The sequence below is a fragment of the Bombus pascuorum genome, chromosome 13 (genome assembly GCF_905332965.1).
Source record: "Bombus pascuorum chromosome 13, iyBomPasc1.1, whole genome shotgun sequence".
Classification (NCBI taxonomy): Eukaryota; Metazoa; Arthropoda; class Insecta; order Hymenoptera; family Apidae; genus Bombus; species Bombus pascuorum.
Genome location: NC_083500.1, coordinates 6,034,264 through 6,057,037, shown reverse-complemented (window position 1 = coordinate 6,057,037; position 22,774 = coordinate 6,034,264). Strand labels below are relative to the sequence as shown.

The 22,774-nt window shown below is 31.4% G+C and overlaps 5 protein-coding genes and 3 long non-coding RNA genes across 11 annotated transcripts; 3 read left to right on the top strand and 5 right to left on the bottom strand.

Moving 5' to 3' along the window:
* Positions 1 to 72: 72 nt before the first annotated feature.
* Positions 73 to 941, bottom strand: LOC132913498 (uncharacterized). Its single transcript, XM_060971899.1, has 2 exons — positions 805 to 941; positions 73 to 724 (listed from the first exon to the last, which is right to left on the bottom strand). Exon 2 carries the CDS (start codon positions 696 to 698, stop codon positions 186 to 188), a length of 513 nt encoding a protein of 170 aa, XP_060827882.1. The 5' UTR covers positions 699 to 724; positions 805 to 941; the 3' UTR covers positions 73 to 185.
* On the top strand, positions 843 to 2,041 carry LOC132913499 (uncharacterized). The gene is made up of 2 exons (XR_009659387.1): positions 843 to 1,049; positions 1,675 to 2,041. It is a non-coding gene; the product is annotated as an uncharacterized LOC132913499 (long non-coding RNA).
* LOC132913492 (H(+)/Cl(-) exchange transporter 7) lies at positions 1,562 to 5,859 on the bottom strand. Its single transcript, XM_060971890.1, has 12 exons — positions 5,423 to 5,859; positions 5,051 to 5,158; positions 4,666 to 4,864; positions 4,338 to 4,591; positions 4,073 to 4,250; positions 3,484 to 4,008; positions 3,248 to 3,417; positions 3,000 to 3,179; positions 2,688 to 2,897; positions 2,368 to 2,613; positions 2,203 to 2,283; positions 1,562 to 2,131 (listed from the first exon to the last, which is right to left on the bottom strand). Exons 1-12 carry the CDS (start codon positions 5,576 to 5,578, stop codon positions 2,030 to 2,032), a joined length of 2,409 nt encoding a protein of 802 aa, XP_060827873.1. The 5' UTR covers positions 5,579 to 5,859; the 3' UTR covers positions 1,562 to 2,029.
* Positions 5,860 to 6,482: 623 nt separating this feature from the next.
* On the bottom strand, positions 6,483 to 9,261 carry LOC132913496 (intraflagellar transport protein 46 homolog). Of its 2 annotated transcripts, none has more exons than XM_060971897.1 (4): positions 9,142 to 9,261; positions 7,896 to 8,134; positions 7,538 to 7,729; positions 6,483 to 7,387 (listed from the first exon to the last, which is right to left on the bottom strand). In XM_060971897.1, exons 2-4 carry the CDS (start codon positions 8,108 to 8,110, stop codon positions 6,811 to 6,813), a joined length of 984 nt encoding a protein of 327 aa, XP_060827880.1. In that variant the 5' UTR covers positions 8,111 to 8,134; positions 9,142 to 9,261; the 3' UTR covers positions 6,483 to 6,810. The 2 variants fall into 2 exon arrangements, with proteins under 2 accessions (XP_060827880.1, XP_060827879.1); XM_060971896.1 differs by having other exon boundaries at positions 7,896 to 8,462; positions 9,142 to 9,227.
* On the top strand, positions 7,261 to 11,842 carry LOC132913501 (uncharacterized). The gene is made up of 3 exons (XR_009659393.1): positions 7,261 to 7,346; positions 10,304 to 11,381; positions 11,490 to 11,842. It is a non-coding gene; the product is annotated as an uncharacterized LOC132913501 (long non-coding RNA).
* Positions 8,645 to 15,923, bottom strand: LOC132913497 (uncharacterized). 2 transcript variants are annotated; one of them, XR_009659386.1, is made up of 5 exons: positions 15,355 to 15,923; positions 15,184 to 15,258; positions 13,815 to 15,118; positions 10,262 to 10,493; positions 9,587 to 9,711 (listed from the first exon to the last, which is right to left on the bottom strand). XR_009659386.1 is itself a non-coding variant. In XM_060971898.1 (3 exons), exons 1-3 carry the CDS (start codon positions 11,470 to 11,472, stop codon positions 9,381 to 9,383), a joined length of 630 nt encoding a protein of 209 aa, XP_060827881.1. In that variant the 5' UTR covers positions 11,473 to 11,511; the 3' UTR covers positions 8,645 to 9,380. The 2 variants fall into 2 exon arrangements, 1 of the variants encoding a protein (XP_060827881.1); XM_060971898.1 differs by lacking the exons at positions 13,815 to 15,118; positions 15,184 to 15,258; positions 15,355 to 15,923 and adding an exon at positions 11,380 to 11,511 and having other exon boundaries at positions 8,645 to 9,711; positions 10,288 to 10,493.
* LOC132913493 (sodium-dependent nutrient amino acid transporter 1-like) lies at positions 13,416 to 22,246 on the top strand. 2 transcript variants are annotated; one of them, XM_060971892.1, is made up of 9 exons: positions 13,416 to 13,576; positions 14,283 to 14,408; positions 15,027 to 15,267; positions 17,537 to 17,774; positions 19,238 to 19,612; positions 20,213 to 20,579; positions 20,962 to 21,238; positions 21,794 to 21,888; positions 22,086 to 22,246. In XM_060971892.1, the coding sequence occupies exons 1-9, from the start codon at positions 13,565 to 13,567 to the stop codon at positions 22,221 to 22,223; spliced, it is 1,869 nt and encodes a 622-aa protein (XP_060827875.1). In that variant the 5' UTR covers positions 13,416 to 13,564; the 3' UTR covers positions 22,224 to 22,246. The 2 variants fall into 2 exon arrangements, with proteins under 2 accessions (XP_060827875.1, XP_060827874.1); XM_060971891.1 differs by lacking the exon at positions 13,416 to 13,576 and adding an exon at positions 14,083 to 14,195.
* On the bottom strand, positions 20,216 to 20,968 carry LOC132913502 (uncharacterized). The gene is made up of 2 exons (XR_009659394.1): positions 20,733 to 20,968; positions 20,216 to 20,683 (listed from the first exon to the last, which is right to left on the bottom strand). It is a non-coding gene; the product is annotated as an uncharacterized LOC132913502 (long non-coding RNA).
* Positions 22,247 to 22,774: the final 528 nt, after the last annotated feature.

The window sequence follows — 22,774 nt, the reverse complement described above, 5'->3', positions numbered from 1 at the left end:
GGAAGAGAAGCGTCTATGAGCATAACACTCACAATTATTGCTATTGTTTAAACAGTAAATGATCTCTGAGTATTACTCTCGTAATATTGCTATATTTATCTCTATACAAAATTTAAATAAGATATTTATACATTCTAATAGAATCATAACAATAGGTTATATTATGTCTACTTATATGTTGCTAGTTATTGCTGTGAATTTATTTCTGTTTCCATTAAGCATTCTTTTACCAGCATCCTGGCTTTTATGATACCTAGTTTTAATCTCTCTACTGAAATTCTACTACCAGCATATGTTAATTTTATGTTCCTTCCTAATTCCTCAATGACTTTCAATAATTCGGAATATTTACTTTGTTCACAAGCTGAATGTACAATTGATGGATTTTGTATAGGGAAATATGTTTGAAGTTGTTTCATTTTTGCTATGGAGACAATAGAATCAATAGTTTCAAAAGTAATATTTCTTCTGTTTAATTCTGTCTTAAGTGCCTCCACATCCTCTAAAGCTTTCTTCTTTCTAGCTCGAAATCTTGCCATTCTTTGTGCATCGTGAAATCTCCGAATTATAGCTTCTTCTTCTGTTTCGTGAGGTTTTGTTAATAGTCTGTGTCTATCCTTTTTCCTCTCTTTTATTGGATTACCCTGTTTATTTAATTGCGAAGTACCTTTTTTTCTACTCCACTTGTAATTGTTCATTTCGTTCAATTTACATACAACGCCGTCTTCCAATAACAATATATATTTATATAATGGTATACAGTTTAGAGAAAAAAAAATCACCCGTAAAATTATTTGAATTTACCTCTCTTATTCTTATTGATGTACGCGCAAGCGTGGATAATTCAGAAACCAATCATTGAAATGGCGAACCGTCGTGGATACCGTTGTTAAATATTCGAATTACGTGCATTTCGACTATAAATTATAATTAATTCCGTATTAACACTTGCGTTAATGCATTCTAATGCCTTTCACTCGTTTATCATTCTCAAATATTTGCAATTATTATGAACACTTATGAGGAGGAAGATATCGTCATAGTTGCACGTAAGATCTGACTAAGAATCTTTTTTATTGTTCGCGAAAAAACTTTTAAGCCACGATTTATAGCAGATTAGACAGAGATAGTATTCTCCTGCCGTGTACATATTATTATCTCAAGGTGATTTATTCCCGAAATAGGAACTCGGAATTAATTGGCGACAATTCTTACATCTTTAATTTTTATAGATATTGATATCGTTTATGCGGGAAGTGCGCAAAATATAATTTTACTAATACCTGATAGTATTTAGTAATCTTTGCCAATCTTATTTGCCAAGATATTTTATCAAGTTAGTTTATATTAAGATATAGACATATACTAGAGAAAATAAAAATTATTATTAATTTAGCAAAAAGTTCTTGATAAGACATTGTATAATGTATGTATATGTATATATAAAGCATAACTATTTAGGATACAAACTGTTTTTTCAGTTCTTTACTTTTTCTAAAATATTTGTATTTTGTAGATACTCTACAATATATAAATATTGTGTATAAATTTGAACATAATAAATAGTAAATGTTAGATAATTTATTCTAGAATCTAATCCATCATTTTAAGAGACTTAATTATACTGGTAAAAGAAGTGAAAACTTCTACAAAATAAACCTTTTCTTGTTGCAGGTTGTACATAGGTCTTGAATACTCGATCACATGAATTATAATCTGTAGAGGTGATTATAACAGGATATTAATTCCAATGTATATTTCAACATGTGAATATTATTTTCTTTTATCGTTGATCATTATCCCAGTGTATTTGTTTTTCAAATTATGGTCATGGCTAGGTTGGCAATTATTTATAAATAATTAATATTATGTGCATTGTGTCTTTGGTTGATTTTGCCTCTTTACTTTCTTTTTATAATACCTAGATTTTCTTTACTGAAAAGTTAAATATAAAAATTCTTCTATGTTTATATAAAAACATAATGTTTGTACATAATATCATTATAAACTGTTTTCCATAAATTAAATATTAAATTTTATTAGTAATTAGAAGTTCATCTAGACCCATTCTTCCTCTATGTTCCCATATCCTAAATCTGGCAACATCTTTTCTTGTAATAATCCCAATTACCTACAAAAAGATTCAAAATCACAATTTTTCTATAGTAGACATTTTTTACGGAATACATTAATTGTTAGTACCTCATTTGTATCATTGACTACAGGTAAATGTCTAAGACCTAAAGCTCTAAAGAGCCTAAATGCTCGTGGCAGTGTCGCAGACTGAAAATGAAATAATTAATAAAAGAACATTCTTTTGATCTGTCATATAATAATCTATAGATAAAATATTAACAAAATACTAACATGCTGTAGTGTATAAGGAGAAGGATTCATAAAAGGTCTTAAATCTATCATATATGTCTTTTCTTCTTCACTTATGGTCACTTGATCAATTGTTGGATATCTCGGATATTCTTTTCTGAACAATTTAACACTTAATGACTTTTCCCAATATTCTAAGTTTCTGTTAAAAATTTTATTTTGTAGTAATACTATTAATTGGGAACGTAAAATTAGTCCCCGAAATCGTCCATACGAATGTATTTCAGTCTGGAATAAAAAAAGATAGATATAACAAAATGATACATTTTTTGATATATTTTTCATAATATAATGTTCAGTACCTCATCACTATTAGGAGGATCAACTACAGGGAACCCATTAAATGTTACACATTTAAGAAGTTCTACTATATGCCCTACATTTTCTACAGTTTTTAGTGTTACTATTGGGTGGCTCATTATTTCACTGGCGTATATATTGTTTGATAACGGTGGGGCTTCCCATGGTAATATAGGAATTCCAGCCATTTGTGTATGAATATCATATATACCCTATAGAATAAAAAATAATAAAAATTGTGTCATAGACATAATAGAGTAATACATAGACGTTTTAAAACATAAAATACAGAGTAATATAATATATTTTCATGCCTCATTGAAAAAGTCTCCAACCCATTTAGCCATAATAAGAACTACTATAAGTGGCAAGCCAAAGGATATTCCTTGAGTGGCTTCTATTAGTATAACGGTTAAACTTATTGTCATTCTAACTACTCCTCCTAATTGAGCAGCTGCACCTAATAAAGCATATTTCCCAGGATCTAAAACGACCTGCAATAATTTATGGTAATTCATATTTTCTGTAATATTTTGAGTTTATTTACATAATCGTTTCTTACGCAATTTGGAAAAATTTTTGCAAGGCCTGATCCAATTAGTCTACCCCATGCAGAGCCAATCAGCAGGGATGGAATGAATAGTCCACTAGACATGGACAGACCAAAGGTAGCAACAGCCAGAAAAAAGTAGAGGACAACAAAGATAGCTAAAGTAATATCATTATGGGAACCTACAAACAAAAAATTGATTAAATACATCTTATGTTGTTCTATATATGTACACATTATCAGCATACCTTTAGGATCATGAAACAAAGATCGTACACTACTTTCTGGAGTTTGGAACCATAAAGCTGCAACTGCGCTATATTCACCTTCCTTGCAATACATTTGAATGGGAAATTTTGTAGGATCTCGCCCTAATGGTTTGCAGTCGTCCAGAAAATAAATCATACTAAAACCCACTGTTGCACTTAGTGCAGCAACTGCAAGAGCTTCTATTACTTTTAACCATTTCTGTTTTACATATTTCAAACGGAAACAGGTGATTTTATAATTTAAATGATTCCAACAAGCGCCCAAAAATCCACCAATTGTTCCCATTATCATGAATAGAGGAATTTCGTAAATCTGATAGGGAATTGTCTCAAATTTTCCAAGGTTTAGTAAGCCTGGATAAGAAAGGTCACCAGGTCGTCCGTGATACGTACTAAGGATGATGTTTAGCGTAAATGTTGTAATCATACTAGCAAAAAATGTTCTCCATGTGAGACTTTGATTAAAGAAACTGGTTCCTTCTTCGATACTGAATAATACTCCTCCTAAATTATTTTTAATCAAGTAATTAATGTTTGTATTATGTATACTATGTTTTTTGACACTTACCAATTGGCGCACCAAATGCAGCAGATACACCAGAAGCTGCACCTCCTGATACAAAATCTCGTTTTTCATGATCCTCTCTAAAATATTGAAATACCTTAAAATCTTTCCTAAATGTAGTACTTTTGCCTTGTGATATTCCTGCTGCTACCACAGCTCCAGAATGTATCATAGGTCCTTCCTAGAATATAATTTTTATTCTGTATTGAAAGACTTTTGTATTTTTATAATAAATTATACTACAGAGATAGTAATAAAAAATATTTACTTTTCCACCAGCAAGTCCTCCAACTACTGTACAAATTACTCCTACTGTTTTTACTGCTAATGTTTTTATACGAACAACTCGAGGCATTTTAACTCCATTTAAATAACATTTTACCTGTGGAATACCACTACCTGCCGCAACAGGTTCTATATAGGATACTAAAATAGCGCCTATTAAAACAGGTGCAAAATTTAAGGCTAACCATAGTAGATATGGCAGCCATAGACAGTTTGTTGTTACACATTGATCTACATCTGTTATTAATTATAAGGAACAATCAAATTTATATATATATACCTTTTCTATTTGTATACAGTAGTAAGGATACACAATTTTAAATAACCATACTTTAGGTTTGATAATTCCTCTATAGAAATATCTACAAAACCAGCTATAAGTGCTGTGCAGATACCTATCAATAAGAAAATAAACCATCTGGCAAAGTTCTTCTTAACTATAAACTTGTAGCCTTTTTTTCTTTCTTCATCTTGAAGAAGATAATTCTCACAGGGATCATAATCTAAACTCTGAAAGAAGAAAAATAAAAATTGCAGATGTATTTTACATATGATATTTCCTTGAAACTTAATTACTTTTAAGATAAGATATTGGTAATGATTGATGCAGAAAATTCATCAAAATTAAAGATAACTATAATTATAAGCATTAATAAGAAAATTATATACAAAGTATATGTAACGAAGACAAAGTACCTCGTAATTAGTTGATAGGAAATTAGTAGCACCGGGAGGAATTTCTTCTGTATTAAGTCTCCTTGGATTATTGGAAAGTGTTTCCCCAATACTCAGTGATGCTACATTCTGTCAAAAATACAAGATTAAAACATAAACAATAATTATAAGATTCTAAACTTATACAATACTTCATTTTCATATGAAAGAATCTTTTTTATCTTATCAACATTATAAAAGATAAGAGTTTGTGTTTATACATAATAGTGTGAAAGCAGACAGGTGTCAGCTAGGTTATTTCATAGTGTCAAATAAAAAGTAAGAAAGAAATTTTGAAGAGATACACTTTGCCGTTAGATTATTGTCATTATCAGATTATTGTATATTTCATACCCGAAATCGAATGTTAATGTTATCGTTTGAATATGACGCAAAATTATTTCTTGGTTTCAGTAGCTTTTCTGTGTCATTTTCATCATTCACGCAATTGTCAACACTGTCATCGATGTTGCTGTTTATCATCACGTTTATATGCGTCGAAGCGTCCATAATCTTTCAACCACTGTCACTGTAATCAAATTTTAAAAAGTACAAAAAGAAAAATCATCGCCTAAGTACAGATACAACTTCGTCGTTACGCACTGTTACTGCACGCTAAACTTATCCAAAGAAAAGAGATATGTATTATGTATACATATTGTCAATCACGTGATTAATACTATGATTCACGTTCAGTGAAAGCGGTGCTCAACTTATGATTACACTTTCATTGTTACAGAATTTGTCATACTTATTTGATCAAAGGTTATGTACATTTTCTTAAATATGCACACATAGTATGTGTCATATTGTAATAGATGTCATATTCGTATCTTCGAAAAACTTGGTTTGAAAAGATTAAATTCTTTAAGAAAGAAATTTGTAGGAATGTAAAAATTGTAAAATAATTGGGAAACCCTCGATTTATTATTTCGTGAAACCGGAAGTTTGTTATTTGGATAAGAAAATGCACAAGCGCTTCTTACGAGGAAAGTCAAAATATTTGAAATTTCATAGTATGTGTTAAAATTATTGGAAGTTGGAATAGAAAAGAATGCACTCTGTAAGATAAAAAGTGTGATTATATAGTAAATGTAAGGAAAGTAGTAATAAGGAAAAGATATATGATATTATAAAATTTCCGGTTTTAGATTGAGCAACAAGGAAAATTGAGATAAATTCTTATTTTCCTTTCACTTGTCAAACATTTCTCTTTGATCATAATGTATTATGTACTTGACATTGTTTAATATGTTGTGTAAATGATGTTGTCATAATCGAAATACTTTTCCTTTTATATGTAATTAATTGTAAATCAGTGGTCTCTGATTATATTATCTAAAATGGTAGTTGCGTAAATCGGATGTAAATTCTTTCCATTGAGTGGAAACATGGTATTCAGATTATATGAAAGTAAACTCTTACGTTCGTTATTATTGTTAATTATGTATAATCCTTTACAATTGATAGAAATTATTATTCTTCATAAAATAAAATTGATAATCAAATCTCCATTATAGATAACAGTATATAAATAGGGAAAAATGTTATTCCTATTTGTTTTCTATCATATACATATATACAAGTTTAAAATACATTTCTCGTACTTTGAGCTATTCTAGATACAAAATAGCTATCAAATTCTTATCTCAGGTAATAATTACGAACTAAATCAAATTAAATTTAGTTTAAAATTTCCCTATTTATATCTTCATCACAGTACATTTAAACCTTCCTTACAATTAATATTTCTGCGCTCTGACATTTCGAACTTCCAAATAAAGCGTAAAGAGCATATGTAATGCCTCCAATCTCATGCCCTCTTCCGATGGTATATCCAAAAGATTGCATATAAGATCGATAAGTTCTGGTAGTTGACAGTCCAATTGCGTGAAATTCAATTCTACTTCGTTAAGTTTGTCCTCAACTTCCGGTGGCCATTGTTGAAGCAACGAGTCGATGTCTGGCATCGGTTTCGTTAAGTTAACTGCGGGAGCATGTTTGCTTCTGTGAAGCTGATTTATATCCTCGATCCACTTTTCGATTGACTTTCCATTTTTTTCTGCATCTTCGATTCTTTTAACCACCGTTTGTCTCGCTCCTCCTCCGCTTCGTAAATGATTACGAAGTTGAAGATGAAGGACAGCTGGATCAGATTGATTGGTGCAAGGCTCATCCAAAACTGTTAAGCCGATTTTGTCTTCTACGCCGTCTGGTCGCGGGATTTTGATGAAAGCGTCTATGTCACCCACTGCTGGGATGTAATCGGGGATGAATGGTATGAGTTTGTAATTTAATTCGATCTTTTGCGGAGTATACCTGATGAAAAATAAATAACACAATTATCATTACGTTATTTACTATTACTATAAAAGAACTGAATGGTATACAAGGTATTTTGCAGTAGATAGGAGAATCTCTAAGAGATAATAAAAGATCGACGAATTAAGAAGGCGTGATCGACGATACCTCATTATGTTTTGAAATAATTCCTTCATCTCAGTAGACACTTCTAAATCCTCAAAATCCTTAGGGTTATAAATTTCAATGGGCTGAGCGTTGCTCGTTCCTTGAATATCATCATCATCGCTTTCTTCACTGTCTGATGGATCACTATGGATTCCCATGGATTTCCCAAAGCTGTTATCATGATCCGAGTATCTGTAAATATTTTATTGCAAGTGTTTTAAAGAAAATATAATTTTCATTTCATTTGTAATCTTACGATCAAAACAACAAAATTACGATTATAGTAGAGAATTAACATCTATAATACTATTAATGTAATTATTAAAGAATCGTACCAATTAATCCTTGATTGAATTACCTTCGAAAATTGAATTTTTCGCGAGGTGAATTTATTCCTATATCACTTCGGCTTTCGTTCATCGGATGTTGTCTGGGTCTCCTCGAACTGGTAGGTCTACGATTCACTGGACTTTGTATCTCCTCAGCGTTTCGTACCTCGATACTCTCGTCGAATTTCGTGAACGCTGATATATCATGTATCTCTTCTTCGTCGCTGCTATCTTTGATATCCATTGTTCGAAAATGAATATCCGTTTCCTTGAAAAATTCAGAACGATTTCCCGAGGAAACAATTATGTGAAATCGTTGGTAGGAATCGGTGTTTCAAACGAAGATTGTTTTGATTTCTGTGCCTTGGCTGTTTCCATGGTTTCGTCGTGGATCGATGAGCGCAGGCTTGATTATTCTCATCAAACATATTCTTATGAATATTCGTATTTTGCGCGCAAGCGAGATTTGTTTGTTTATATAATTAATCATCTATAATAACAATATGCGGCTTATGTTCTTCTATATCAGTACAATATGTTAGACAGAAATAAAAATAATCGACAGATTATCGAAACGGATGCGCGATCAATATTTCCTAGAAACGAAATCAGTTTAATCCTGCGACATCACATTAGTATGTAATTTTTATAACCGGTAATATAAAAAGCTTAGTGACACTTGACGCTTTTTATCAGATACAACTGTATTTCTTCATCGATAACGCATCCAATAAAAATTAATATTTCATCTTTGACGAAATCAATCGAACAGACATGAAAAATCAAACGATATTTATTCGTAAAACAAACACTGCATATACAAACGTCACGTTATACAATAGTAACAAATTAAACGATGAAAGAAATAAAATCTCAAGAATGTAAATAAAATTTTATACGAAGCAATGTATAAAATTCATGTAAATAACAATTCATTCTTACAAAAACCAATTACTGAAGTTTCCTCAGAATAAAATACGTTTTACAAACTTGTACACTTAGACAATATTAACATCTTAAAAATAAAATTTCAAAAATTTTTGTAAAATGATATATCTCTGAAAAAATGAAAATTGTCTCGTGAGATAAATCAATTAACGCTGCTTAAATAAATTAAAAAAAAAAAGAAGAAAGAAACAGAAAGAAGAGCGAGAGAGAAATAAAAATGGCAAACAGTGATCTGCGATGGGTATTAATAAACATAGAGGTATTCATGCTTAATCATTTGTTTCGAAGCTCACGTCGAAAATTGATTCTTGAGAAATGATTCATTACCTGCGCTCTTCTGATAATCTTAAACCATCGTTAATTGTCTGGAATGTTCAACAGTCGAGGCACATAATAGTAACATCGATGTTCACTATCTTTATGATTAGTTGTGCATTTGGTTTCAACGTTTGGATGCAAATTTTTATGAATAATTCAATTCATTTGATTTTTTTTCACGTTGTTCAAGTTTTCTGTGCATTCTTGAGGTAAATGAATCAAAATTTCAAAAATTATCATAATTCTCGCTATACAGGATATTTTCCATAAATATGGCCGCTTCTTGTCCGTCTAATCAACCATTTTTGGTTGTTTTTATGGAATATTTCACGAGTGGTTTGGGTACTTTGACAATTTTGTGGTTGGCTCATGGTTAGGCCGAAAATCGATTTCTTTGGAATCCTTGTGGTTCTTTTCTCGCTACAGGAACGAACCCTGATTATGTCTTCCTCGGAGAAATTTCTCTTTGAAATTCGTCTGCGCGGTAATATCGAATCGCCGCAAGCGTGGGAACAGTTTGTCGTATTGGAATTCGTGTTTGAAACGCAGAATGGATCCTGTGGATGATCTACTGTGACTCTACAAATAAATTGGAAAAATTAATACTTGTACACTGGAAAGCTTTTGATTTTCTTTTAATTGAGGTTATGTAGGATAGAGCAACTCCATTAGTTTCTCTTTTTGTTAAGTAGAGTTGATTATACATATAGATGGCTAAGAAGAATGCCTATTTAATTTCTAAAAATTAAAAAAATTAAAAATCATTATATTTAGATTTATGACCCGAAATGAAAATTACATTTAAATAAATATTACTGAGATATAAATAGTATTTAAATATTTCGAATTAGTATTTGATATATGTATTTACTATCTTCTGTGTATTTCATACTCTTCATGAATTAAGTATTTCAGAAATTGAAAAGAAGATATTTCACAGAATATGAAACGTGAAGAATAAGTAAGCAGAACAGTAGGATTATTTCTTACGCATCCTTGTACCCTAATCTGCCATTTAATTAATCAAATGACTCTATTCCCACTAGACTAGCAAACATTTCAAATTAAAATGACAATTTCGCGATTATCCATTTCCTTTTCCTGTTGCATCAATCACTATGATAATTACCATAATAATTCATTGCATAAACTAACGTTTCTATTCCCACAGGTGTAAAAAGTTGGTTTTCATCCTTTTCATACTTGGACGCGAGAACCACGAGGAGAAAAAGAACGGCACAGATGACCGAAAAAGCTACGACATCTGTCGTAATATTCCTCAACGTGATACGAAGTTTCGTATCCGAAGAATCGAAGTTGTCGTTTGTTGCCATCCAGAAGACTTTATAGAGAATCACATCCTAAAACATTTTGTTTTGGGACACACACCGAATTTGTGATTTTTCTTTTGTATAACATATACTTCACACTTTTTGACAAATAAGATTGGAAAGTATTTACATATGTACTGGTTTTAAAGCACGGAGTTCATTATTTTAAGAATTATGCGTATGCAAAGTTTATGCATATTGCAGTGTTTACTTGGAGACATACATGATTTATTACATCATCAAGAGCTCGATCGATAACCATCAATTGGTGTCATTTTGTTGAAGTTGACCTATGAGACTTTCAGATAATTTTAGAACAATTTACTTTAATTTCTGTTACATAGTCTACATCGCAAAGTAGCCATCAATGACATTTATCGAGAATATATAAAATAAAACATAAAATATAAATCAAAGACAGATAGATGAACTAGATATAACGAATCTTAAAACTAACCTTTGTGACTACTTATAACACAACAATATCAATGAGAGAACAACAGAATGAATTGATATTGATTTGGGTTAGGTTTCATCAATATTATTAAGAATCATATTGATGTCAGATGTAAGTAAATCAGCGAAAGATTAGACGCGCAAGAGAGGTTAGTATCATTTGTTGTTGATGACTTTATCGATAAAAGTCAATATGGTATCCAAATAAACTGTGCAATATACACAAACTTTATATACGCATAAGTTGTAAAATGATGATCTCCGCGCCTTGAAACTGGGATTTTTGGATTCCACTCATGATATGATAAAAAAGAGTCCCATACAAGCGCGACGTTATTTTCTTCTTAATAAATACTACAGAAAAATAGCTTTCTTAATTTAAGTAATTTTTCTATCATACTGATTGACATCTGGATGTTCCGTTGTTCTTGTAATAAGGAGGTTAATCACGCGATCTTACTCGTAAGTATATGGAAACTTGATGGATTATCAACCGCACGAGATAATAAATGTCACTCAGGTTGTCCATCATCGATTGCCACTGATTGATCATTATAAATTCGATCGTAGGTTCCCTCGTCTTCTCGTGGATACAGTGGAAATTTGTCCGACTATCTTTTGCCACAAAAATCTCACATTGCTCTACCTACTGCCCAGAATTTGACAAAAGCTTCGCGATTCAAGATTACACTGTCGTTTGTTATAGAAATCGATATAGAAAATATTATAATATTCAAGAGATATTTGTATATATAGTAAATCTAAAACAGCATTGTATAAACTAAACCTAACCCATAAAGGTGCATGTGACTTCAAATAAATGAAATAAAAGAATTATATTAGAGAAAACAAAATTTGATGTGAATTATGTATATATTATTTTAAGAAGATTTATAATAAAAATATTGAAATCTTATTATTGATCGTTGATTTATACTTTTGCATATAAAGCAACCTCGTTTGTCAGACGTCCCGTTTTACGTCTCTGTATAGACGGTGTTCTAAAATATATCGTTAAACGGATATCGAATTGCAGCTATCTTGACAGATCCACCTAAAAATTTGGAAGAAAGAATATGTGAGTATTATATATACTTCGTATCTGACAAATATAATTTATGAAGAAAGAATTTTTAACTTTATAACTAAAATTTGTAATTTATGATTGAAAGTGAAATTGATGAGACAAAGTTATGAAATTTCAAACACGCCGAGAGAATCTTCCGCGTAATCAAAAAATATCTCAGCAATTCCCACTAATCTAAATTATCAATTCACGTTTATTGCATATGAGTGAGCAGACAAGCACGTGGCAGGTATATTTCGTTAGCATCTTCCACGAAGCACACCATATTCAAGATTTTTGTTAACAAGAATCTATGCTTCCATAACTTCTTTATAGCTTCTTAACTTTTATTTTTTACTTTCTTCTCTATTTTAACTTTTTAGAGGTATCATTTTCACTTTCATAAATAGATTTCATTTCTTCCTTTCTTGTCTTTTTTCAATATTAAATTATTTGAGATAAATTAAAAAGCTAAAGGAAAAATTTTGAATATCCGACAGAGCAGACAGTGTTGCGTGCGTTTTATGGTTGCACCGTTTTTTTGGCCTATTCTATGCTGATCTATCTACGCTGATAAAGGAACAAGCTGATTACGATTCTTTATCGTTGAATGAAGCTTTGAGGCTTACACGTTCGAGGAATGATTGTTGGATTACCCGATTTTATTGTCCTGAATTCATTATGAACCGCAATATCAGATCAATAAAATTTATCGATAAAGTGACATTATTTAGTAAACTTCAAATAAAGGGAATGTTTTTATTTAAAAATTACTTCAACGTGAAAATGACGTGTTATTTATGGAGGCTTTGCTTCTTCAGAATAAACTCAGTATTATGAAAATGGTACCTAAAAAGAAATGAAAAGATATAATAAATTGTTAATATTGACAAGAACTATAAAAATAAGGAAATTCTTAATTAATTTATCTTACACTTGTTTCGCAAGACCACTTCATTCTTTGTTATAAAAGTTCCATTACATTGATCAAACAGAGACAAAAAGTTAAATAAATATATAAAACATTAATATTCTTTTAATATTAATAACTTTTAATATTAATATTAATATAATATTATCAAAATAAGGAAAAATAAAGCACTGTTTACTCAAACATACTTTATCACAAAATTAGTATTTCAAGTAGAGAGAATAAAGATTTAAAAAGCTACTACTCTTTCCATTCAAAGAATTCTATAAAAAGAAAAAAGTACTTTTCAGAGAAATCAGAAGTTGTTATAGTTACTGAGAAAGAATTTGAAGCTAGAAAACTCAACAAATCTTAAACATTGATTTTTTGTTTCGAGAAGTACATGATACAATTTTTATGGCTTGAACGTGAATATACTCAACAACGTGCGATACGTACTACATCGGTATCGTGCATAAAACACCTTGACAAAACTAAGATGAAGTTCGTGCTACGAAAGAGAGCGTCTACTAACGATCGTACGTATCTAATCTACTCGCGCGCTAAAACTCAGTTTTACTTTGCACGAGTCACTTTTGCATCAGTCTTGTTCGAGCTAGCTGATCGAGTATCCTTCAACAATCCCATTTAAAAGTATCCTTATGACAAATGTCATTAAAAGTAAGAAACTGTATTCGAAAAAATAGGTTCTTTAACTTAAGTTTACTTTAGTTTTGATTAATCATTTTATTAATAATTTTTCGATTTTCTGTCTTCTTTTTTTATTTCGTCGATCTGGAAGAAGGATTTATTTATCTTTGCTATTCTTAATATTCTATTTTAGTATTCTTCTAATTAAGTTACGAGTATTCAAATTTAATTCTTATATCATCTATTATTCTTGTATTACTAAACTTACTATTTTATTATCTTTCTCCCAATCCAGTGTCCAAATTCAATTTTTATATCGTTTATTATCCTTTTACCATTAAACTTACTATGTATTTTATTATCCTTTCCAATCTCAGTGAAATGTTTATTTTCATAATGAAGTGAAGTGAAGTGAATTCTTGAAAAATTCGTGATAAGTTCTATGTTTTGGAATTCATCGATTTTTTCTGAAATGATATCGTGATTTCGTTACATGTGATGATTGGTAAATAATTTTTATGAACTGCTAGGAAAGTAGTGATCCTCCTTTAAGATTATTAGTGGTGGAATAGAATATTTGTAGGATAAGAAATTTGGAGATTCTTGGGAATACTCGATGAAGATGGAGAAGATCGAAAATGGAACTTATGTGAGAGATTTTATAGCGACTAGGATTTTTGAGTAATCCGTCCGATTACGAGTTGAAATTTTCAATTAACGAGTAGAATATTTTCAGAAGAAAAATGGCTATGCTAATGAGGCATTCCAGATGGAAAATATTTACTTGGAAGGAAAAGGGAATGGCGAAAAATCGAAAGGAGAACCTGACGTGCAACAAGTAACATCGGAAAACAATCCTTCTGTATGTGATCAATTTTTACTACTTTTCCGATCGATTTAAACGATGGGATTTTGCTTCTTAACATTGCGTTCGTGAAACAAATTAACTTGACTTGGTTAATATATTTTTTTCTCATTCTTTTCCTCTGTAGCTTGAAATTTTTAAATCTCTGAATTTTGATACTATCGAATCTTGTAACTTTTTGGGGTGCAAAATTTTCGAATTGTTGAACGGTAGAAAGTTTTGATTTTTGGAATTTTTAAACTTCTGTAGTTTGGAATTTTCGAGTTTTGTAACTTTCACATTAAAGTTATATTAACTATAGAATTTCTGAACTTATAAATTTTTGCCTCTTCAAATTTTCTAATCTAAACTTTTTTACAGCGACTCACTCTGAAATTAAATCCTGTATTAATTTCAATTCTCACAAATAAATAAACATTTACAGTCTAATATAAAACATTGAACCTTTCGCGAAGTAGAATATTTTTAATAGTATTTATCTATAATTATTGAGATTTTCATTCGAGGTCTCTTTCTACCATTATTCTGATTAACATATACTTGCTAACTACTTATCTCAATATTACGCCACTGGATGATGGTAAAACCAATTTGCACATCACTTCTTTTTCTCAGAGAGCAGAATGGGGAGGTGGTCTAGAATTTCTAATGGCTTGTATCGCTGCTTCCGTTGGTCTAGGAAATGTATGGAGATTTCCTTTCACTGCCTATGAAAACGGAGGTGGTGCATTTCTAATACCTTATATAATCGTGCTATTCTTTGTCGGCAAACCTTTTTACTTTTTGGAAGGATTCCTCGGTCAATTTACCAGCAAATCATGCGCGAAAACCTGGGCCATGGTACCGGCTATGAAAGGTAATGTATTAATGAGTAGACTGAGGATTTTCATTAAACTTTGCAAATCTTTACAAATATAATTGGAGAAATGAAATATATACTTACATAATATAAACATTTGTTCCGTCTACGTACTATACGTATAAAAATTTGTGTAGTTTAACTCTACGTAATTATAGAAACTTAAATTGTGCTTGTACTGCATCCGAAAAAATGTATGAATCAATTTGATATAACGTAAATAATGCGTAAGTTCATTGTATCGTCTCAGAATATTTGCGTAAAAAATGTATACCTTCTTATAAATGTATATCGAAGTTCAAATTATATAAAAAGGAAAGTCGAGGGTCCAATTATCCAAATACAATTGCAGAAGTTCGCAAACTAATGCTCTTAATTAATCTTTTTCACTAACGAAAATTTGTTTGATTTATGTATAGAACATTGAAACACTATCGCCACGTAGTGGTGAAAAACCGAACTAAACATTATTGCTATCCTTATTACTCATTATCGCTCTCTTTGTCTGACGCGAGTACATACAGTTGCGGAAAAGAAATTTATACCATAAGAAATGTAAAAATACACCATAATTTTACAGAATGGAATTATATTTAATAAGAGCAATAAATAAATATGCAGTGGGGTCTCGGTTATTATCCGAAGTTCCGTATTATCTGAGGTGCTTTGAATTTTATCATAACTTTTTTCTTTTCGAAATTTTAACACGAAGAGTACGAAAGCGTAAATAGTTTGGTATTGTGTAAGCATCTTAACAAACTTTTAACCGATTAAATAATTAATTAAATCTATACACATCTGCAACGTTGCATTATCAAGATGTTTTTTCTGATTTTATTATGTGGTTTACGAACATTGATAGACTTTTCCGTATTATCAAAATTTCTGATTATTCAAGGTGGATCCAATCCGCATTGCTTTGAATAATCGAGAATCTACCGTAACGTATACGATAGAATAGATGACTGTTATCAATATGGTAAAAAATTGTTAGCATAAAAGTTACACAGTCTACACAATTCAAAGTGTCTCAATTTAAAACTTTCTTGTGACCGCCACTGTATGTCTGTCCTTGTCGCACAATACTGTCCTCTTTTTCTATGGTCACTTCGGTGCTGCCATCTATCGGAGTTGGTTTGAATTGCGTAAAAGCAACACGAATATATGTATGTAGGTAAATGGAATGTGCAAGGTGGTATCTAAGCAGGTGTTAGCTAAGGAGCACGCTACTATTCGACAAGGACAGACTTATGCCGTGTGTAAGACAAGAAGCGCATTACTGTGCAACAGGGGCAGATATAAGGAAATTCTCCATCTAATTTATTGAATATTCATTAACTGCTTTTCTGTCAGGAAAGAATTCGTCCACTTTTGGAATTGTATAATAAAGTCGTGTAATAAAGATCTCAACGCAACGAATTCTTACACAGAATTTTGTAGCGGTATGTTTGTTCAAATATTCGTTAACAATTATCGTATGGAGTCGTTGCATAAGAGTGACGCCATGCATTTTCACAGAATTCACGTTATACGTAATTAATTTATGCATGAACTCTTATGTATGAAGAATGAAGTACAAGTTCTAAAGAAGCTTCCACGGAATGTAAATTAATCTTCGCATACAAGTTTAATATTAATATTAATATTGATAAGAAATCGGAGATATGTATCGCAGTAGTCATGCCACTTGTTACGATAATTTTTAATAGCTAATTAATTATTTACTTTTGTTTCATTCGTTTGTTACAGATCAATGAATATATATAAAAGTTCTATTCTTTCTTATAGAGATTCTGCAAAAAAACATGCAGATATACAGTAATCTGCAACTGTAACAATAATTAGTGACTGATTAAATAAATATCCCGTTCTAAAATTGTATGGGAATATTACTTGCAATCTGATCTTTATTTTACAATTCCAAAACTGTATTAATTTATTTCAGGAAAAGGGTAATTAATGAAAATACATAAAGTTGGACAAGGAAGTATTTCTGTCCTTGACGAGCATTATGCTGTATCAGAATATCGCTGCTTGCACATTCTATTAATGTAATCGATATAATTAATTTCCATATTTCTATAAATTTGACCGAGTTTTCACCGGAATTATTAAAAATTTCTTTACGAAAAGTTATTTAAGGTTACAAAAAAATATGTGAGAGTTCACTTACAATTATTCCAACGATTTCTTACACAACTGACAAATATCTCTTAATGATTCTTAGAATAAAAGTCGGATATTGTTGATATAAATGCTGTCTTAGGTTTGGGATACGGCCAGGCAATCGCAGCATTTTCCGTTGTCACTTGCTACGGCGGTTTAATGAGTTTAACACTTTACTATCTGGTGGCTAGTTTTCAATCTGAACTACCTTGGTCTTTTTGCCGGGAAGAATGGAAGGATCAATGCATTGACACAGTTCCGAAGGATGTAAATAGGAGTACACGTTTGTTGCACGACGATGATAGAACTCTTCGCAGCTCTGCAGAACTATATTTTAGGTTCGTCAACCATTCTTAATCACAGATTTTAATTACTAATTATATCACTAACGTGATTAAAACATTTTCATGAGAAGTCCAATGCTCAATGCTCAATACTCGAAGCAAAATACTCAACGCTCAAAACTCAATACTCAATATGTTTGCCACTGATAGACTATCTCATACATCCTTTGAACAGTTATGTCATCGACGCGTCGTAGCTCGGCGATTTCGAATCGCCGGTTTATTATCTACTTTCCAAACGTTCACTCAAGCACCTTGCCGATGTTCCTACCAAGTTCTGAAATCCTTGCCGTTATTTAGCCTTACTGTACTTTATGAATTACCGAATGAAGGTAAGGCTAAGTAACAGCAGGTTGTTTGTCGTAAAATCGTCAAAACCATTCATTGTCGTTAAGAAGTATGTATCTGTCTACTCCTTACGAAAAAACAACGTCTGCTTCAGACGGCAGTTTCTTAATCTGTAGCTAATCCGTGTCTAATTGCTACTCCAGGGCCAATGCCCAATAGTCAATGCTCAATGCCTAATGTTCGATGCTAAATGCTCACAATAAGATGGTATTCGATGTTTCAGGTTGATGATAAAACAGCTGTAAAAGGATTTCGAGAAATTTTATAATAAATTTTATAATAAAGAATTTCGAAAATTTGTTTTCGAGAAATTATTCAGCAATTTCTTTCGTTTCGAGTATTTTCAGTTTGCAAGTTGTACAAATATGCAGTACTACTATAATGAATGAAAGTAATAAGAAATTTATTTGTTATTATTATCAAAGAAAACATAATATGTTGGTATTAAAGGAATTTACAAAGTATATCTACAATATATTTAAAAAAAGAACTTACTAATTTTCGAAAATAGACGACAAGGCGCTCAAATCCTTTTGATTCATCTTCTGTTTTACCATCAATCTAATGCGCATACAGTCAACTCGCTCGAGATTTTTTAGTTCATTCGCATCCTTGTCATTGCTTACTGACCAATGCCCAATCCGAGCCTTGGTCCGTTTAATTCTTCTTGAACCTTTTAATCTTTCCTTCCACGTTTCTGTGTAATTTACTTTAACGTTTCCATGGAAAAGTTGAACGTAACTTACCGCCAGACGTGACGACTAACACTTCAACCCCGAAAACACACATTTAGAATTCACCGTTACATGCTTGTGGCATCTTCTTACGACAAATAAACTCATATACGATGAAATTAAGAAATTAACGAAAAGTGGAGTTATCCAATTTGTCTTCCACGAGACTCAATTTATATCTTTCTATTTTTCTTCTTCCAATCTTCCTCCTTCAATATGTAATTAAGTGTTAATAATGAAATTATGTTTAATAATAAATTTCCAAGTTAATCAATTGATAAATTCAAGAAAGTTAAATGAATTAGTAATTAATGAATAATAGTGTATATATATGTACGTACATCTTCGTTAACACATGATTTGATGTTTTTCCAGAAAAATTGTCCTGAACGAATATGACTCCATCGAAGATGGAATTGGAACACCCTCGTGGGAGCTCTGTCTGGGTCTTTTCGTAACCTGGGCAACGATTTTCTGTATCCTATGTCGTGGAGTGAAAAGTACAGGGAAAGCAGCATATTTTCTTGCCATTTTCCCCTATTTCGTTATGATAGCTTTGTTAGTTAGAGCGGTAACATTGGAAGGCGCAGCCGATGGAATTCTTTTTTTTATTACTCCGGATTGGAACAAACTATGGCAATCAAGTGTTTGGTACGCTGCCATCACCCAATGCTTCTTTTCTCTGTCAATTTGTTTCGGTCCAATCCTCACGTATTCTTCTTATAACAACTTCGGACACAACATTCGCAGGTAAAATTCCCAAAACAATTATTCTGATTTATGTGCATAATATTGGATTGCCTAAAAGTTTCTTTCATTTTATAAGGAAATAATAGAAGCACAACATTTTGTACATTTTCTTTTTGTTTCAATAGAACAAAATGGATCGTACATAATTCAATAAAATAATCTAGAGCGAAATATGTTGTGCATTTATTATTTCCTTACAAAACGAAAGAAACTTTTATATACTGATTATTTTATTTATTATTATACTATTTATTATATTATTATTATTATATATTATTATTATTTTATTGACTTTAATATATTGATTGTTAGGCTGCAGATGTTTATGCAATTTCGTATTTTTATGAACGCAGCTCATAACTGAAGAAATAGAACCGAAATAGATTTAATTCACCCGTTAAATGTTATAACGGGTAGAGTACTCTATTTTGTATATTTTATACATTTTTCCATATTACGTATATTCTCCATATCTTTGTACTTTTAAATTTACCATACACGCATAAAAATCCGCAAAATTGACTAATAACAATACATAAATAACTTGACGACTCTAATTTTTACCTAAATTCTAATTCTATATTTTATTTCATTCGACAGAGACGTGATGATAGTGACGACTTTGGACACCTTCACCAGTCTAATAGCAGGATGCACGATTTTCGGCATTCTTGGAAATCTAGCTCACGAAATGGGCACCACGGATATATCGAAAGTGGTCCGCGGTGGTACAGGACTGGCTTTCATCTCCTATCCCGAAGCACTGTCCCAGTTCCAGGTGGTTCCTCAACTTTTTGCCGTCTTGTTTTTCGTGATGATGTTTGTTCTTGGCATCGGAAGCGCCGTGGCCCTTTGCAGCGCTGTTTTTAACATCCTCTGCGATCATTTTCCGAACGTGAAAAACTGGAAGCTGGTGCTGATCGTTTCAATTTTTGGATACTTTATTAGCCTCGTCTATATCACCCCTGTAAGAATATTTTACATACTTGAAAATATCAATATCAACCGTCCGCCGGCAATACTAGTCTTTTAGTAAAGCGTTGTAGGTCTCTGGCCTGATTTCTTATCGTTCTGAGCTTAAAAAGAATCTACAAAAACTTTATTACAGTCTTTAATTTACTATACGGGTGTTTCTTCAGAAAAATAGATAAAGAAATTTGCCAGAACTTAGAGGAGCTTAATTATTAATCAGCTGAATTATTATTAATTAAGAATCGAAGAATAGAGAAAGCATAATTACTACGACAAACAATGTATTTTCTTTTAATTTTGAAGGAGAGAAAAAGGAGAATTTTTACAAATTTTGTGTAATAGAGTTTTAAATGTTAAAGAAAGTTTAATGATTCAAGGGTGGCCAATGGTTTATAACACTGGTGGATTATTATGGTGGCACATTCGTGGCGATCATCGTCGCTGTTTTGGAAATAGTAACGATATTCTGGATCTACGGTCTGTCGAATTTCCTCAATGATGCTGAGTTCATGCTCGGTTCAAGACCGTCATTTTATTGGAGACTTTGTTGGGCTGTGATCGCACCGCTATTGATGATCTTTATTTTGATCTGCACGATCATCACTTACGAATCACCCACTTACGACGGCGTACCATTTCCGAATTATGCTTATGGTCAGCAAAATGTTCTCTCTTTCTTGCTTTTTTCACATTCAGTCTGAAATAAGATTTTTAGAAAATAATTATTTAACCGCGCCAAAATAAAGTTTTGGATCGACATGTATACAAATCGAACGCAGTTAGCTGTTCAAAGAACAATATTTATCATATCGTCATATTGTGTCATATTTTTACAAAAATGAAATAAACTCGGTATTCAGTTATAGTATAGGTCACAGTATAAATACGAAGGGTGGCGATTTTTAGCGTCTTTTACGAAGTTAAACAGTTGCGGATTATTGAAACATTACAGTGGCTATTAAACTTTTTCCATCGTTATTGTGTCTCCTGTCCATTCGTCAAGTTCTACATATACGATATTATTATACATGTATTATGATACACATATATACAAAAAATATGACACATATATTATGATACATCTTGAATAAATGAATATATACTTTATTAATTAATATAATTATTATACTTTATCAATTGGTATTTAATAATTTTTGAATATATATAATACACTTTATATTAATTTATAATTAATCGAATTTTTGGTAGGAATCGGCTGGTTTCTGCTATTTTTAGGAGTCGTCGCGATTGTTGGCTGCATTTTGCAGAAACTAGTGGAACTAAGATCATCATCATTGATCGAAGTAAGTGTCTGTTATAAGTAAATAAATTTTCATTCATCCTATATACTATCAACATTTGTTGTTCTTAGATTATATCGAATGGAAATCAAGCAAAATTTGATTAAGTCGATTTCGGTTAAATCGGAAAGATTCTTGAAAGATAGAAAAAAGGTTGAACCCTCTGAACTTTGTTAATAATTGGTACATTTCCTTTGCAGACCGTGAAAGCAGCATTCAGGCCCTGCGAAGAGAAATGGGGACCTCTGGATCCTAAGACTCGACTAGAATGGAAAGAATTCGTAGCTGAAAAAAAGTTCCGGCATCGTGGTGGTTGTGTTGAAGCTTTTTTAAAGTAGAAATAAAACGATTCGCACGTCTATATGATTTTATCTCTTTCGTTCATAACTTTTTTTCATAAATTCCCTAAGACTTTCATCATTTCTCATTTTAATTGTTCGTTCTCAATAAGAAAATGTTTCACGATTTTCGAATAATCAGAATTTAATATCTAGTGTGCAATTTTTTCTGCAATAAGTTAACAACAAGTTTCCTAAAACACTCATCGTTTATCATTTCAGTTATGTTCATCCTCAATAATAAAACATTTCATGATTTTTAAATACTGAGAATTTAATATCTTTTGTGTAATTTTTCTTACAATAAATTAATAACAAAGTTCTTGAAACGTACATCGTTTGTCATATCAGTTGTCCATTCTCAATAATAAAAGTTTAAATAATCGAAACTTCATTCAATACCTTCAGCACGATTTTCCCTCCCATAAATTCCTTGTAAATTACGTCATATAGCACGTTCAATTGTTCATTCTCCATAATCAAACGTTCCATGACTTTAAAATAATCGATGCAAGCGAAAAGAAGCCACATTTATCGTGTAATCGTGTAAA

Excerpts from the sequence above, each read along its gene's own strand:
- LOC132913498 (XM_060971899.1), bottom strand. The coding sequence starts at position 698 with ATGAACAATTACAAGTGGAGTAGAAAAAAAGGTACTTCGCAATTAAAT.
- LOC132913492 (XM_060971890.1), bottom strand. The coding sequence starts at position 5,578 with ATGGACGCTTCGACGCATATAAACGTGATGATAAACAGCAACATCGAT. Across the intron at positions 4,865-5,050 it reads TCCTATCAACTAATTACGAG|AGTTTAGATTATGATCCCTG; the intron begins GTACTTTGTCTT and ends TTCTTCTTTCAG. Across the intron at positions 2,284-2,367 it reads CTCCTTATACACTACAGCAT|TCTGCGACACTGCCACGAGC; the intron begins GTTAGTATTTTG and ends TTTCATTTTCAG.
- LOC132913496 (XM_060971897.1), bottom strand. The coding sequence starts at position 8,110 with ATGGATATCAAAGATAGCAGCGACGAAGAAGAGATACATGATATATCA. Across the intron at positions 7,730-7,895 it reads GAAAAATTCAATTTTCGAAG|ATACTCGGATCATGATAACA; the intron begins GTAATTCAATCA and ends AAATATTTACAG. Across the intron at positions 7,388-7,537 it reads TTATTTCAAAACATAATGAG|GTATACTCCGCAAAAGATCG; the intron begins GTATCGTCGATC and ends ATTTTTCATCAG.
- LOC132913497 (XM_060971898.1), bottom strand. The coding sequence starts at position 11,472 with ATGATCAATCAGTGGCAATCGATGATGGACAACCTGAGTGACATTTAT. Across the intron at positions 10,494-11,379 it reads AAGTTTCCATATACTTACGA|GATGTGATTCTCTATAAAGT; the intron begins GTAAGATCGCGT and ends AAAATGTTTTAG. Across the intron at positions 9,712-10,287 it reads ACACCTGTGGGAATAGAAAC|AGTCACAGTAGATCATCCAC; the intron begins GTTAGTTTATGC and ends ATTTATTTGTAG.
- LOC132913493 (XM_060971891.1), top strand. The coding sequence starts at position 14,163 with ATGAAGATGGAGAAGATCGAAAATGGAACTTAT. Across the intron at positions 17,775-19,237 it reads TCTGCAGAACTATATTTTAG|AAAAATTGTCCTGAACGAAT; the intron begins GTTCGTCAACCA and ends ATGTTTTTCCAG. Across the intron at positions 21,239-21,793 it reads ATTTCCGAATTATGCTTATG|GAATCGGCTGGTTTCTGCTA; the intron begins GTCAGCAAAATG and ends AATTTTTGGTAG.